Raw genomic sequence first — 16,792 nt, 5'->3', positions numbered from 1 at the left:
TAAATTGGCAACAGTTCTGCCTGGGCAAAAAAATCAGTTACTGCAATTTCAGCGATGAATTAATCATAATTAGCATATGAGGACAGACCATTTCAAGCACCTTGTTAAGAAACAGGGGACAGAATACACTCACATAACACAACTGTGCTCTGTAAGTAATTATGTCAACACATGAAACAGTTTGTATGTGTGTGTGTGTGTGTGTGTGTGGGGGGGGGGGGGGGGGGGGTGCATGTATGTGTGTGTGCATGCTTGTAGGTCTCTGTTTATCTATGACATAAGTGTGATGGGTATTGTAAAAGTCTGTGATTAATGGGTAGAGCAGGACCTCTTCATTTATCTCTGTGTGTCACCAGTCATGTCATTTGACATACAGCAGTCACACCATCAGGTTGTGATTAGGTGTCACACAGATGTACATATCCTAACAGCACGGTGATTATGTGTTGATGTCACCGACCAAAATCAGAACTATCTATCATTGGTCACAGCGGTAGCTTTAGGGAGTAGTTGTTAGGACATGGTTACTGGAGAGTCTAAAGAGTTACTCACCTGAGTCACACACACACACACACACACACGGAGCAACCATGGCTCCACTGTTTTGTCTATTTATCTATACAGAAGATATAATGTTATCACTCCAAACACAATCTGAGTGTAGGTCTATTTTGGCAGAATGATAGAGTGGAGCCAAGACAAGCATCATATGAAATATGAGGGTGAGAAATACTGACCTAATACAGAAAGCAACACTAACTATCTCTATATCATGTTGTATGGGTGGAGGTAAGTCACGTATGTCATCAAGATGGAAATTATCTACACTAATATGCATTAAATCATAATTCCAGTTTAAAAATATGAATTGCACAAGCATGACCAGCTCCGCTATGTTGTGGGGGGCAGGGTAAGGGCAGGTGATTGGTCTGGAAACATCACTCCCTTGTCCGTCAGAGGTGGGTGGAGGGACTTTTAAACAGACCTACCTGAGTGATCTGAATTTTTCATGCAGACCATCAACCAGCAGGTGAAAGGACATGAGGGAATACAGCTGGAACAGTTTCAAGGATTTAATTTTCAGAAATCCTGCTGTTGTTGACCAGGTAGGACTGAAAACCTGTTTAACCGGACTTTCACTGCATAGTTCACCACACAATGGTTACACCGAATAAGAGCGAGGCATTGGGTGCTTGCCTCTATTTCTGATAAAGAAAAACAATACAAATCTACAGAGAAACATAAAACAAAATGTACTGTTTGCTTGATTTGGTGGAAAATATATATATATTTTTCTGTTGCTACAGTGCTGCTACAGAGAGCAAAACAAGATTTCATTTATATACAAAAAGGCTTCATTTAAGTGGCCACAAAAGTGAAACTGTGATGAAGATGATCATGTATTGACTGAACCGATGGTTTATATGCTGAAACTTCCAGAACCCAATCTTAACGCAAAGCAAGAGTAAAAAGAATTTTAAAAATTCACAGTGAAAACAGACTAATTTTAGCTTATTTTTTTTAAAAAACACTATATGTTGTATTTGTTGTAGCAATGAGGAATGTTATTCAAGATGATCAACAGTGAAATCAGGTGCAGTTGTGACTATATGGTTTGAGCGTGTAAACACAGTCCTATTTTATCTGCATATTTTCGTCAAATGTTATTATTTAGCATTGTGTAAATTTGCTTTGCATCATTCTAAACTTTACTGTTCTCACTGAGGTTGTTTTTCTTAAGATGTTCCAGGGACACCATGCAATATCTGATCGATTTTACCACTTAAAAAAACACTTGAAACAAACTTCTCACTGTGCAGGATCCACATGTGGATCATGGGGATGAGAATGCTGAGCGTGGGAACTGGGCCAGCAAGAGGGAGTACATCCTCTCTACGATCGGCTACGCTGTTGGACTGGGAAATATCTGGAGATTCCCATATTTGACCTATAAGCATGGAGGGGGTAAATATTCAGTGTCTAATGCTTTAGAAAAATAATATGTGATGTAGATATCGTATTTAATCTGTCACTTTGAGCAGGTGCCTTCCTGATTCCCTATTTTTTGATGTTGGTGGTGGCTGGAATTCCTCTTTTCTTCCTGGAAAGTGCCTTTGGGCAGTTTTGCAGCCAAGGTCCAATTAACATATGGAGAGCAGTGCCAATCCTGCAGGGTAAGACTACCATCCAAGTTCTGTGAAAGATCAGTCAGGTACATCTAAAGGTGACAATGTCAAACATGAGGAATTTAATGAGTCTGTTGGTTATTAATGTTCAACTGTGGAACCAAAAATCCACTTTTTTATGATGCCTGACTTCAGAGGAGATGTAGGTTGATTGGTTCAACATATCCTCATAGAACAGTTTGTATGCTATTCTACAAAAATGCACACACATCAGTTTGTTTGTTTGATAATTAGCGCCCCACAAATGCTGTTATGTCTTTAAAAAGGTTAAAGTTATAGAATGAATGTAAAGATAATGTGGTCAGGCAGTTACAGTTACTGTGGTTAGATTTAGGAAAAGAAACATGGTTGGGCGTATTTGGGTTTGGGCAAGTAAGGTTACTGTGGCTGGGTTTGGGATAGGAAACATGGTGAGGAGGAAGTTCACTCAAAGTTTACACAGTGCCAAACACCAATCTAAAGTCCCCGGGGAGAGGCCTGTGTTTTGTGACCCATCCACCACAACTACCTGCCTCCTTACAGACTGCTCAGGATCCCTTCCGTGTTCACTCCCGTCAGTGCATTTGTCACATGATCACAGCCTTCCAAAATACATGGGTCATGCATGAATTACTGGCTCATGATTACGTAAGATATGTCCATATTTGGGTGCATTACTTTTCAGCCTGTTTGATTTTATGACTTTAACCCTTATCCTATGCATATCCTTCAGTCCTTCAAACCATCAGTACAAATTAGATTACAGCCTTCTGGACTGCTTCAATGCTGTTTGGGTTCTAGGGCAACAGCATTGGTCCCTATTTACTACCTGTCAGCCACTACATTAACAAGCGGTTTAACAAGAAATACAAGGACCCATCTAAAATGTTTATGTTGTCAAGTCTGAATCGACCAATAGCAAAATTTAGTATTGGCAAATTGACTATTGCTTTAAGACACTCTTGTAAAATCTTTTAATTTAGGTTAAGTTATGTGAATGTAATTTGGGGAGTAGTCTATGTTTGAATATGAAAATAATAAAAAATGAAAATAACATTTGAGGCGATATTAAGTGACACTATGTAATACTGATGACAGTAAACATTACGAAGATATGATAAACAACTCGTTAACAAAAGCAACAAAAAGCCGTCATGACACTGTAAGAAAGATCAGTATTATTGAACTTAAGCTGTTGCAGAGTCTGTTGTTCCCAGTTTCCAGATTTGATACTGTGGATTCATCTTCAGAACTGAGCAGAAACTAAAAGAAAATGACTTTCCTACATAAAGTATACATTACTGCAACATGACTACAAGCGTAATCTAGTTTTGTGGACAGTCAGTTTAAATTGTACTGATCTGCAAACAGAGCACAGTATGGTTTGATTAGTTTAAATATAGTCTGAGTGGGCGGAAGTTCGCTGCAGAGATCAGCCTCTCATTGGGCAGAACGAACCAGAAGTCCCGCCCTACCACCTTCGGTTGTGTAGCAGTTTTCAACCGTTTTCAACACGTCCTTTACTAACTTTTGCGGTGTTTGATCTTGCGGGGATGTAGCCATTTTTCTGCCATGGTTTGCATCCTGTAGGTGATATTTTTGTGGGCGTGTTACACCAAAACCTGTTTCCCCCCGGCAATATTTTTGCAAGCGCACCGTTGCTGTGGCACCGCCCAGAACAATTGTGATTGGTTGAAATAAGCACAAGCAGCCAGGGCGTTTTTTTCTCCAATCTCAAAGTGAGAGTCGGCCCAGCCAGACCTTTCTTTTCTTGAGAAAGGTCTGGTGAGCGAGACTAGTTTAAATATGATTGCTACTTAACAGTTAACACTTTTTTCTTTTTTCTTTACTGTTTTGGTTCTTTGTTGTTTTTAACCTCTGTGATGCACTTTGTGTTACTGCTGTATGAAAAATGCCAAAAACACCAGTTGATCACGATAACACTTTTTGACATTTTCCATTTGGACAACTCGTTAGCAGCTTTTATGTTATGAAGTTAATCTGCTCTGGGGAATTAAGTAAAAGTATAACAGAGATCTAATATCAGTAAGCTTCCATTGTCTGGGGACTGTTTAACACAGTAGACTCTAACTTAATTAAAACAGACTTTCTTCACTACAAAGGGAATCATAGTTTTTTAAGACAGCTTAAAGTACTGACGCATGAATTGAAAAAATGAGAATGCACCCAAAGAGATTTTGAAGAGGGATGTTTTAAAAACCATCTTATAAAAGCAGCAATGTCTTATAACCTCTCTCGCTTCTTCTTCAGGTGTTGGCGTTGCCATGGTTATGGTGACTCTAATAGTATCAATTTACTATAATGTCATCATGGGCTACAGCCTGTACTACATGTTCGCCTCCTTCCAGTCTCCTCTGCCGTGGTCCAACTGCCTCAGTCAGGTTGACAGTAACTGCAGCAACACACCTATAGGTGCTTTTTCCCCCTAAAATTATTTTAAGGAGTCATGGATCAAAGTGCAATTCAGTGCAATTTTTATCAGTGTTAAGTACTTGTATATGCTTCAGGTCAAAGCTAAATAAATAAATGATTTTTCTGGGGTATTACTGCTTGTAAATTACCACTGCTCTGATCATTACCTTTTCTTTACAGTGTACTGCAATGTAAGTGGTGTTTTAGTGACCAACTGGACTCAGGAAAACAGCACTTGTCCTTCATCCAACATGATCACAGTGCCAGTGCAGAGCCCGAGTGAGCAGTACTGGGAGTAAGAATCACACACTCATGCAAACAAGCACCAATACACACACTTGTCGTACTGCTGTGGCTGTACAGACATATGTCTTTCCTTCTCAGTCATGTGGCTCTGCAGAGATCCAGTGGTCTGGATGAAACAGGACCAGTAGTTTGGCACTTGGCCCTCTGTCTGCTGCTGAGCTCCATTCTTGTTGCTGCAGCGCTTATCAAAGGCATCAAGTCATCAGGCAAAGTAAGACAACATCCACCTCATAGCACACACATAGCACCACAGTCCAATGTCAGGGCCAATGCATGTATCAAGCCCACTGCAAAAATCAATCAGCCAAATGTTATCTGAAGGGTTTCCTGCAATACAAAGCAAGCAAACCTCTCACTCAGCCAAAGAAAGACAGTTGAACAACTCCACATTTTGGTAAAGGCTAATTAGCCTTCTTGTTTAGAGTTAGAAATCAAGATGGATACCACTGTCGCAGTTGTACAGTAACAAGACTAAAAGTCTACAGCAGGATAGCAGCTCTATGAGGCTTTAGCCTATTCAGGCAAAGTGGTGCTTTGAGCTAAATGAAAACATTATCATTATACATTAATATGTTCACAATGTTACATATATGTCAACCCATACGCCCACATAGGTTGTTAGTTCCTTTCTGACATGACCCACAGGAGTGTTTCCTAGTTTTAGTCAACAAAACTACTTGGTTAGGTTTAGCAAAAAAAGTCATGGTTTTGGTTAAAATTAGGGTTGGGTATCGTTTAGGTTTTATCCGATACCGGTGCCAAACCGGTACTTTTGAAACTGTGCCGGTGCTTAAACGGTGCCCGAACCGGTGCTTAAAGAATGGAAAACATACAAACTTTGTCCAAAAACGGTGCCTTTTTATTAAGGCATTTTGTGTTTGCTAGTTCACCCTACATGCATAAATTTAGCGCATTAAATTAACAACATTAAGTTACTTACTCGACGTAAATTACACATTAAAAACATTAAGTTACTCACCCGAAGAAGAATGGCTGCTGTCATCATCTGTAGCATCAACGACACTGGCAGGGCTGGGAGTGAGACTCTCTTCTCCGGGGATGCTGCTAACTCCAATAGCGGCAGAAGATGTGCTTGGTGTGGGGTCTCGCAGGCTATCAAAGACGGTGCATTGCTCGGCTTTTAAAAAAATGCCATGCGTCGTCAGATGCTTAATCAAATTCGAGGTGTTACCTCCCTTGCACAATATCACCTTCGAGCACTTGTTGCAGGCAGCCGAGTCTGCATCTTTTGAGGTGAAGTGCAGCCAAACTTTCGACCGTTTCGCCTTCGGCATTTTAGGTTCACTTCAATCCAATCAAGGGTTATTGTGTGCAGGTGCAGGTGAAATATACTGACGTGACGTCACGTGTAGCGCACATCCACGGCTGCCCAATGAGCTGGATGCACTTCTCGGCAGGGATCCAAAACTCTGCATAACACCGGCACGGCAATAGAGGTAAGGGGGCAGTAATGAAAAATTCAGTGGCACCGAAATGAAGCACCGAAATCTGAGTTGCTTTCCAGTCTGGTTACTACCGTACTACTATCGGCACCGGTGCCGTCAACCTGATCTCACAGAAATACGTGAAATGACCACGACCTATTAACACCGCATTCCGTGGTGGCAGCACGTAATCGGTTGAAATTACGTGCTGCCACCACGAAAACAATGCCAATGTAAAGTCAATTAGGGTCCTCTCCCGTGGTGGACACACGGATTCCCTGATTCAATCACGTCACGTCAACCTCGTTTTCCTCAATGATATCTTTAACATTCCTGTATACACACAAAAACGCGGAAGTGTCCTTGATAACTCAACAATATGACAGGTTAATGTCAAGGCCATAAAATAAAATAAATGTATTTTGCCAGCTTTTGATAGCGTGGGGCTTTAAGAGCATTGTGCTGTGGGCGGATGGGGCGCGTTCCACTACTGTTTTGTAGCTGCTGTGCGCCGTCTGTGGGCTTCATTCCATTTCAGATTGCCATCCGTCTGCCGTAACTGAATCCAAACGCCAGTAATAAATAAATAAATAAGAAGATAAAAATAAGGCTGAGCACGGAAGAACCAGAGAGGAAACACCATCACATGGAGCCTTCTGCCCCTGGCAACCCGGCCACCCTCCACTCCACCAGGGGAGAGTGGACCCCAAGCCAGCGCCACAGAACCAGCGGCTGCCCCGCTGGTTATACGTCCGACCGTGGCAGCTGTCACACAAACCGCTGCTGAAAATTATACATTTTGATACAGATAGGCTATATACATATTGCAAAACTCTGTAAAAGTACACCAAAGCATATTTTCGTTTCCAAATATTTATTTGAAAACGAAACCATTCATATGGTCAATATAAAACATTTTGTTAGTAATAAAAAACAAATGTAATCTCAATGTGAGCCAGCCGGCGGGACTGCGGCTGAACCACTTCCAATGTTCATTCATTCATTCATTCATTCATTCAATCGCGTGTTCAATGTGTGTGTGTGTGTGTGTGTGTGTGTGTGTGTGTGTGTGTCAGAGAGGAGTATCAATAAAAAAAAAAGTAATTATTTCGGTGTTTATTTCTTTTATTCTTCCGTTTTTTTTAATTAAAATGCGTAATATAGCCAACAATATTATAGACCAAATGTTAATCTAATTATTATTGTAGAATGTATTTAGCAAATCACCACTCTCAACTGGAGACAGCAGCAAAAAAAAAAGGCATTATAAAAAGCCGACAAATCGTGTTAATTAATTGAGGTGAGACATTGAAGAGGTTGTCTCCTATAGTCTGTAATTTTTTATTTTTTTTATCATAACTTCTCGGAAATTACTCAAAAGTAGAACATGCTAAAAGTAAATACAATAATAGGCTAAATAGTATCTAAGCAATAATAAAGTGTCTAAACAATAATAAATATTATCTAAGTTATCTATTAGGCTACCATTCCACTCTGTAAATAGATTTTAACATTTCAATATGATTTTAATATTATTTTTGCTTATTTCATTATTGTTATTATTGGTTTTACTTTTTAGTAGTATTGTATTGTCTGAGGATGACTCATTTTACTAACTATCTACAGTAAAAAAGATAAAAACAAGCAAAGAAACAAACAAAACTCATTTTATACACGGGGCCTTCAAAGTGCTCTCTGAAACTACACCTGGCATGGCTTGTGTCCAAAAAATGAAAAAATCTAAACTTTGTCGTAGAGCTAAACCAAATACATCATTGGAAAGGTCTCAACCTGGAGAGTAACATATGTCAGTATGAAGATTCTACATGGCTCCTGCTTTCAGCCATTGACCTTTGAACCTTGACCTCAGTGCATGTTTGAGGGCTTATAACTCAGCAACTAAAGGGGGTACAGACATGGGACCAACTGTTATAGAGAGCTCTTGACCTCAGCTATCATGTGAGTGTAGTCAACAACTGTGGGTGCTGTCAGATATGGATAAAATATGGATAAAATTAATTTTCACCCATTTAGAAATTAGATATTTAAAATCTGATTTCACAAATGTGTTTACCATCCCCTTAAAGTCCACAGTGTACTCTCAATTCAGTATTTACAACTTCCAAATCTGGGAAAAACACTTAGATTTTTAAAAAACTACAATTCCCTGGGACCGCGCCATGCAGTTTGATACATATCAGCAACATAGTTGTAGTTCTTCTGATTTGCAAAGTAGGGCTCTAAATAGGGTTGTAAAAAGATATATCTACTGAATATATCTAATATCAAGTAAAGCCGAACTAGTTATTACACTCCACCTAGATGAACTATGGTAAGGAAAAGTAAAGATGTCCGCTAATTTTCAATATTTTAGCTAATACACTAGAAACGGCATTTTTAGGACAGTAGGTTCGTTTGCGGCATGTAAAATAGGGTTGTAAAAAGCTAGATCTACTGAATAAATCTAATATCTAGTAATGACACTGCACCTAGATGAAATATGTTAAGAAAAAGTAGGCATGATGGTTCATTTCAGATATTTTAGCAAGTTCTCTAGAAACGGCGTTTTTGTGATTGAATATTTGAATAGGCTATAACAAATATCTAGAACAGCCGAACTATCACGTTATTATCATTATTATTATTATTGGTGGGAAATTATAACAGGGGAATGCATTTGCCGTTTTAATATCAAGAACACTTCCGCGTTTTTGTGTGTATACAGGAATGTTAAAGATATCATTGAGGAAAACGAGGTTGACGTGACGTGATTGAATCAGGGAATTTTTAATTGACTTTACATTGGCATTGTTTTCGTGGTGGCAGTACGTAGTTTCAACCCATTACGTGCTGCCACCACGGAATGCGGTGTTAATAGGTCGTGGTCATTTCACGTATTTCTGTGAGATCAGGTTGGTACCGCCATGGTACCGGGTATCGGTACCCATCCCTAGTTAAAATAAGTATGTTTGTTATGTAACTTACATGAACCTTCATGCAAATGTAATGTCACATTGTCACCATGTCGTGATGTTATGTGACAACATGAGCTTATGTGAGGACATGAGGTTAAGTATGCAATATAAGTTAAAATAACTCAACGGTGATGTCTGGTTTTCACACAGGACATGTACACTTGTATCCTGGATCAAAGTCCTGTGTTTGTTTGACCCATCCATCCACCCTGACCACCTCAACAGCTCTTTACATTACATCACCTGACTTCCTTCTTTGCTCCCGTTATAGTAACTATGGCCACTAGGGGACGTCACCTAACAACAAATATAAATATAGGCCATAATCAGCCCCCAAGGATGTGCACTGGTGTCCTGATGTGTAGCCTAACTACAGCTGCCGGGTCTGTCACGTGATACTATTGGGCCCAAAAAGACGTTTTTCATAGACTTATATTGTATAAGACACCTCTGTAAATTAGTAGATACTTTTTATTACTGTCACTGTCCCCACGAAAGCATTCCTTTTACTATCACATTTTGATCTATTCAATCAGATAACATTTCAATAGCTGTTCAGCTGGCAAAGTCTCCAGTGCACTTGCTTCATGTGCCCAATGATTTGAAAGATCTGGGTAATTTTACACCCAGCAGGCCAAACTTTTTTGGCTTCATGTGCTGAGCCTGATGGGAATGTCTTCAGTTTTGTCATGACTGAAATTTGAGCTGCGGTTGGCGCTCAGGAAAACCATAGCCTACAATATGTTAAGTAGTGAACTAGAGATGCTGATAGCTAGATTGGATTTGGTTATCACTGGATAGAGCCAGTCTTTATGCTAGCTAAGCTAACCTGCCACTTGCTGCAGCTACATATTTTACATACAGTAGGCTGACCAAACATCCTCTTTTGCCCGGACATGTCCACTTTTCACGTCCCGTCCAGGGCGTCCGGGGGGTTTTTATAAACTGATGATAATGTCCGGTTTTCCATGTGTTTGTCTGTGTGTGTTAGAGTGCGGCACTGTCCGAACCCGAACCAAGCCCAACATTATTTAATGACCAAAGCACTGAGTTTGTGTCACACAGTGGTTACAGGCTATTTAACAGGCCGGGCGTGCGCCGTGGGTGCTCAGCTGCGGAGAGGGAGACCTCCGTGTTTGAGACGGGAGCGGGAGGCGGGAGGTCCGACGTTTCTAGCGAGAGGAGATGGAGAAATAAAACAAAATAAGATAAAATAGGAAAAACCTGTCTCCCTCTTTTATTTTATTTTCAGCGTTTAATCAAGGTGGAGGCGGGCGGCTGGAGGTCCGAGACTTCCAGAGAAGGGAGAGGTAGAAACAAACAGCCAATGTGTGTCTGTGTGTGTTATGTTCAGGTGTTGTCACGTAGATAACAGTGCCCAAGCAATAAACAGGACAGACAATAGGACTTTATTTATTTTTACACTATATTTTCACTGAAAGCTGACCGAATCCGACCCGAGCCAGAATACAATTTATAGCTACATTTCTGACCAAACCCGGCCCGACCCGTCGGGTACCGTCGGGCACAGATCGCCACACTCTAGTGTGTGTATGTGTCCCCTATTGGGGCCTATCTGAATTTCTGTCTTTGAGAGATATTATTTTGTGATATAACTGAATTTTCTATCCATACATATAAATTTTAAATATATTAAAATTATAAGGCATCTTTGAGTAAACTGCGAGTATCATTTAAGTAGGCTATGTCGTGGCCGGCCGAGTGTCCTCTTTTTTGGAAATCAAAATATGGTCACCCTAGCATACAGACATAAGGGTGGCTTCAGTCTATTCATCTTAACTCTTGGCAAAAAAGTGAATGAGTGTATAACCAAAAATATCACATTAGTCAATGTACACAATATGCAGATTCTAATTAAAAACTACATTGAGATTAGAATTGTGAGTGAATGCTAGATGCAGAGACTAAAAGGTACAAGCTAATGGTAGCATGGCTTTGGTAAACCCTGATAGGTTTTGCAATAAATGTTTGAATTTCTAAGTAGCAATGCAAGAAAATATAAATGAGTGATTTACTTTTTCACTTTTTTTTTTTGGTCTCCCCAGGTTGTGTATTTCACCGCTACATTTCCTTATGTGGTGATTCTGATCCTGCTGATCAGAGGGGTGACACTAGAGGGAGCCAGAGATGGGATAGAGTTCTACATCGGCTCCCAATCCAATTTAACTAAACTGACAGAAGCAGAGGTAGGAACCCAACATTTCCTGTTTGACTGTGACGCATTGCAACCGTCTGAGTTTGAAAAGCAAAACTTTAATATCACTTAAAGCACAATTGCGGGGATTTTTTAGGTCTGGAAAGATGCAGCAACCCAAACCTTCTACTCTCTCTCGATTGGCTGGGGTGGAGTCATGACTCTTGCTTCATACAACAACTTCCACAACAATGTGTTCAAGGACTCATTTGTTGTAACACTTACTAATGCTGGTAGGAGAACAGCCATTGTAACAGCATTATTTAAAGACAGTTAAAATTATTTATATATCGTAATCTTATCTATTTTGCTATTTTCCTCTTTTCCAAGGTACCAGTGTGCTTGCAGGCTTTGCCATATTTTCAATCTTGGGTCACATGGCTCACATCTACAAAATGCCTGTTGGAGAAGTAGTGAAGGACGGTCAGACAAATAAACCATTTGGGCACCAATTAATAAAAATGTGGAAGACTAGCAGGTGGCCTCTGATGTTTTGTTTCTTTGTCTTTCTGCAGGATTTGGCCTGGCATTTATTGCATATCCAGACGCTCTGTCTAAGCTTCCTATTTCCCCTCTGTGGTCCATTTTGTTCTTCCTCATGCTTTTGACTGTTGGACTGGACTCTCAATTTGCAGGAATAGGTGAGGTCATCAGCTGCCATTTACACTTGGGTAACATTAAGACAATGATGCGATAGATTGATGTATCCTGAAATCTTTTCTTGTCAATAGAGGTGATCATCACCTGCCTGCTCGATGCCTTCCCTAAACTCTTCAAATCCAGACGAGCTCTATTGATGATAACAATATCTTCCATCCTGTACCTGTTGGGCCTGCCATGTGTCACAAGGGTAAGCCTGCATTAGTGTAACTTCATGTTTCTGTTGTCTGACACCGGCCTAGTTGACATACTCAGCTTGTGTGTTTGTCTGAGGTAGGCAGGAATATACTGGGTGACTCTAATTGACCACTTTGTTGCCACCTGGGTTCTGCTATGTTTGGCTCTCCTGGAGATCATTGGCGTCTGCTACATATATGGTAAATATGATAACTGGAGATATGAGCACATAAAGGTGACAATTAACCTGCAGCTGTGAACGTGTGAGTATTCTTTTCATGCATTTCAGGAGGAAACCGTTTTATTAAAGACATTGAGATGATGATTGGGAAGAAGAGTTTCACTTTCTGGCTGTGGTGGAGAGCATGTTGGTTCTTCATCAGCCCTTGCATCATATCGGTGAGTGCAACATCACACCCCTGATGCAAAAGACTCACGCTGTATCAATCATGTCCGGCAGCATCTGTTTGAATGTACATGCATATGTTAATGAGTGCCATCACAGCAGTTTAATCAAGAGTTTTTATGCAAAAGCAGCCTAAAGAAATGAGCAATGGTGGCTGGTTATCCAACTCAGTTGCCAGAATAATACCTTTCTGCAAACCAGGGATATGTTACAATCAACATTTCATACATAGCGAATATGTTGAAACTTTATGTTTCTTCACATATATCAAATACATGGTTTGGTCACTACAAACATGGCTTGCCGTCTCCCAAACTGCCATTAAATAACACTTTGATGGTCTCTTACAGCAGTCTGCTACTGTCAGCTGCTTGGTGGTTGTCTCGCTTGGGCGTCATATCATCCACTGTTCCCTCCAGCTCTTGATGAGAACCTCAGCTCATTTACTGTATGTAATCTGAGCTATGTCAGATGTATGAAACTTATGACTGTGACATACAGAAACTTACAATGTCAACATTTATTCTGTTGATTGGGCTGGGTTACCTCTCATCCCCCTCATCCTGCAACTCCACCTCCCTCCAAAGGCCTACTCCCCCCTCCTCCATTACGTCCTCATTACGTCTAGGATAGATGTAGGCGTTGGCAAGGTAACATTAGATACACGGAAGAAGAGAGCCAGTGTAACACACCAAGAGAAACGCAGCCCCGGAGTTTTGAAACTTAGGTCAGTGATGACTGATGAGTTTTATAATATAACGTAAATGCTAACGTTTGATAGTACTGGTGATTGGCAACAAACAAGGAAGATAATACAGAGGCTCAGGCAATGTTAGGCTACAGTAGGCTAACCGTTAGCAACTAGATGCTGTGTTGTCATATATAACATTATAGCCTATGTTACATTAGAGGCAAAGCGAGCTGTTATGTCAGTCGGAGGCCTCCACGCGGGGAAGACAGACAGGATGCTCGGTCCGAATGCAATGATTGGTCAGAATTTTCTTAGAACCATATGAGAATGGTCTAATTATGTTTTTTTTATCACTTAAAATTTAGTGTGCCATCAGCTTATTAATAGCATTTTAACCTAAACAAAGAAAAGCGTAAAATTTCCAGAAAGGTCAGTGTCGCTTTAACTTGTATTTCAACATCTGACACTGACTCAGTGAATTAACTTTACATTTTATGTTTGTATGTGAGGTCTTTGTGTAACTGCCTTTTAGCAAATCTAGAAATTGAAAAAAATGAGAAAAAAAATGAAACTGTTGAAATTTGATGACATTAGTTCTGATCATGTTGGATCAATGAAACCAACTGGCTTTGTTGTCTAGGTGATCTTGATCTGGTCTCTGATGGACCTTCAGCCACCCAACTATGGAAAAATTCAGTACCCAGTGTGGGGTCTGGCTCTGGGCTGGTGCATGACGGCATTTGTCCTCCTCTGGGTCCCTGTCATCGCTCTGAATAAGCTGATGAGAGCAGTGGGAAGTCCCTGGAAGGTGTGTATGTGTGTTATGATAGCTGAAACAAAATAGGGTTCAAAACACTTGAGTTTTTCTCTACATTTTTAAAGTATTGCATTGCGTACATTTTCCATGAATTTAAAGACATGAAAAAGAAACAGTGCAAATCTTTTTCTTTCCATAGCGCCTAAAGTCACTGTGCGCTCCAGCTGAAGAATGGCATCCCTACCTGGACATTCATCGAGGAGAACGCTACTCACAAGAACGCTGCCGCCTCAGGATGAGCCATAAAAACAAAGTAGAAGGAAATGTAAATGTAATCTCAAGCTCATGGCTCTGATGTGTGTTTTGTGTGTTTAACTATTGATTTCTTCACTTTGGTGAAGCAGTGTAATCTGTGAACACATTGTACTAATAGATAAAGATGCATTACGTGAAAATACTTGCCTAATAGTTCAGCAGAAAAAGAGTAACGTGGACATCTTATTGCAGGCTGTGTAAATGTCTAAGCTATAATGTCAAGGCTGATATTCCCTTTTGTTTTAGCTGTGATTTGGTCTGGAAAAAATACCTGAGTGTCTTTGATTCTTTTCATCAGACACACTTTCATCTGCTGTCCACCATTCCCTGCTGGTACAGGCAATATGCACCAAGCTTGTGTGAGGTCTTGTGTTATACAGTAAAATGGAGCAGAGCCATTTAGGACTCTACCACACAGACCAATGACCAGAAACAATGTATGAAAAGCAGCTGAAAGCTACTGAGAACAATATTAGAAATGCTCTCTTGTTTCTTGACTGTTTCTGTGTCAGTAATCATGCTTATCTTTCTATGTCAAGTTCAGTTCCCTGTCACTTAACCACATCGTTTGTATGATATTCTACAATAAATAAGTTCTTCGTCCATCTCTGATGTCAAGCTACTTTAAATGCCATATCTACATAGATCAGATATTGCTTAATGTGTTAAAGCCGACCTCACATCAGATACAGTGACAGGGTCCTGTATAACAACGGAACCAATATGAGGTTCTGCCCTGAACTTTTTTAAAGGACAAGACATTCAGAGCATTAATATAGCAGCAAAAGTATGCTCCTTCTGTACTGTATGTTGAATGCAATCTGAGCTTCTCTGTCTGATGCTGTGGTAGAGATGCTCACATGCACATGCATTTTAGTGCATGTGAGTCCATATCTGAGTGTGGTCGACTATTACACTGGGATGGTGTCGTCATTGAAACGTGGCGCCCACCCATCTGTTGTCCCCCAGGTTAACAGTGTTAGCTCTCTCAGCAATCTAACCGTTTTCAGCTGCTAGCTGCCGGCTCAGCCACCTCCATGTTGACAACCTGGATATATAAAGAAAACTGGACACAGTGTTAGAAACAGGACCATGTTCATTTCAATGAAAGCTACTGAGTGGCGCATGATGCCACGTATAAAATTACCTGGATTATTGGCACTGCTTCCATCAGTGGAGGCGGCTACCTGCAGTTTAGTTCTCCGCTAACTTGAATGGGGATAAAAAGATTCAGTCATGCGGCTCTTCTAGACTTTCCAAATGTTATTGGACCAGATGGATCCAATCCTGATAGTGAAACAAGTTTTTTTGGGATTGTGACGCTCAAAAAATGTATCCACTGATTCACAGATGTCTCTTTCCTCATGTAAGTCATTGAAAACAGTCTCTTTGGGCTACACTGCATCATGCTATGGTATATTTACATTGTCTGGCCACTATGAAAATTGGATTCAAAGCCTGGAGCACCACCTGAGAGCCTGGTTGTGGATTGTTTGCAGACTACCCTGCCCCAGACTCTGAATTATGGATATGCTCTGAATGTTACATACAGCTGACTTTAAGCTCATCTCATTTTTTAGATGAGCACTGCATATATTGTTAAGTCCTTGTGTTAGCAGTTGTTGTTGCTTTTCTCTCTTTTCTTGACAGTACCACTGGAGGGCATCAAAGGTTAGAAATATTACTGGAGCCCAAAACTACACACATTTGCTAATTTATCAGGTACACTTAGCTAACATTAACTCAGTCTAATATAAGAGTGAGAAGGGTGTAAAGTTCAGTTTGATGTTGAAAACCTTTTAAAGGTGTTGATTCAGTTGTATGATCATTTTGGAAGATGTAGTTTGTTGTGCTGCTGAGGTGGAGTTGTATTAGGTTACACTGAGAAGAGTTTCTAATGTTTGTACACTGTGTTTATATCACTGAGACCAGACTGGTATTTAGTCTGCTACTTTAATATAAAGCATCAGCCACTGCAGCATCAAGATTATTCACTTCTGCAGGAGGAGTAGTCTTTAAACCAGATAAACCATCAATTTCAGGGGCATGTGTGTGTGTGTAGGCGTGCGTGCCTGTGTGTGAGAGAGAGAAACATCCAGTATCTACTGATGTGACAGTTCATATTTGCAAAAGAATTTCTCATATTGTGTGAACAGTGAAACAGTATTTGATTAAGCCTGAGGGCTCATATCACATATTACAGTAGCTGGTAAGGTAACAAATGTGCCTGTGTGCATGTTGCATGAA

The 16,792-nt window shown here is 40.3% G+C and overlaps 1 protein-coding gene across 1 annotated transcript; it reads left to right on the top strand.

The window, feature by feature from the left end:
- Positions 1 to 1,017: 1,017 nt before the first annotated feature.
- On the top strand, positions 1,018 to 15,150 carry LOC117256556 (sodium- and chloride-dependent neutral and basic amino acid transporter B(0+)). Its single transcript, XM_033626038.2, has 15 exons — positions 1,018 to 1,106; positions 1,821 to 1,965; positions 2,043 to 2,174; positions 4,437 to 4,598; positions 4,779 to 4,893; positions 4,983 to 5,115; positions 11,391 to 11,531; positions 11,637 to 11,772; positions 11,870 to 11,962; positions 12,055 to 12,180; positions 12,271 to 12,389; positions 12,477 to 12,576; positions 12,666 to 12,775; positions 14,114 to 14,281; positions 14,430 to 15,150. Exons 1-15 carry the CDS (start codon positions 1,041 to 1,043, stop codon positions 14,583 to 14,585), a joined length of 1,902 nt encoding a protein of 633 aa, XP_033481929.1. The 5' UTR covers positions 1,018 to 1,040; the 3' UTR covers positions 14,586 to 15,150.
- The last annotated feature ends 1,642 nt before the right edge of the window (positions 15,151 to 16,792 follow it).

The sequence above is a fragment of the Epinephelus lanceolatus genome, chromosome 1 (genome assembly GCF_041903045.1).
Source record: "Epinephelus lanceolatus isolate andai-2023 chromosome 1, ASM4190304v1, whole genome shotgun sequence".
NCBI lineage: Eukaryota > Metazoa > Chordata > Actinopteri > Perciformes > Serranidae > Epinephelus > Epinephelus lanceolatus.
Note: the sequence above shows the minus strand (reverse complement) of the source record. Positions and strands in the feature narration are given on the sequence as shown.

Bases quoted from the DNA above. Each gene is read 5' to 3' on its own strand.
- LOC117256556 (XM_033626038.2), top strand. From the start codon at position 1,041: ATGAGGGAATACAGCTGGAACAGTTTCAAGGATTTAATTTTCAGAAAT. The intron at 1,107-1,820 runs GTAGGACTGAAA...CTCACTGTGCAG, and splicing joins ATCCTGCTGTTGTTGACCAG to GATCCACATGTGGATCATGG. The intron at 12,181-12,270 runs GTGAGGTCATCA...TCTTGTCAATAG, and splicing joins CTCTCAATTTGCAGGAATAG to AGGTGATCATCACCTGCCTG.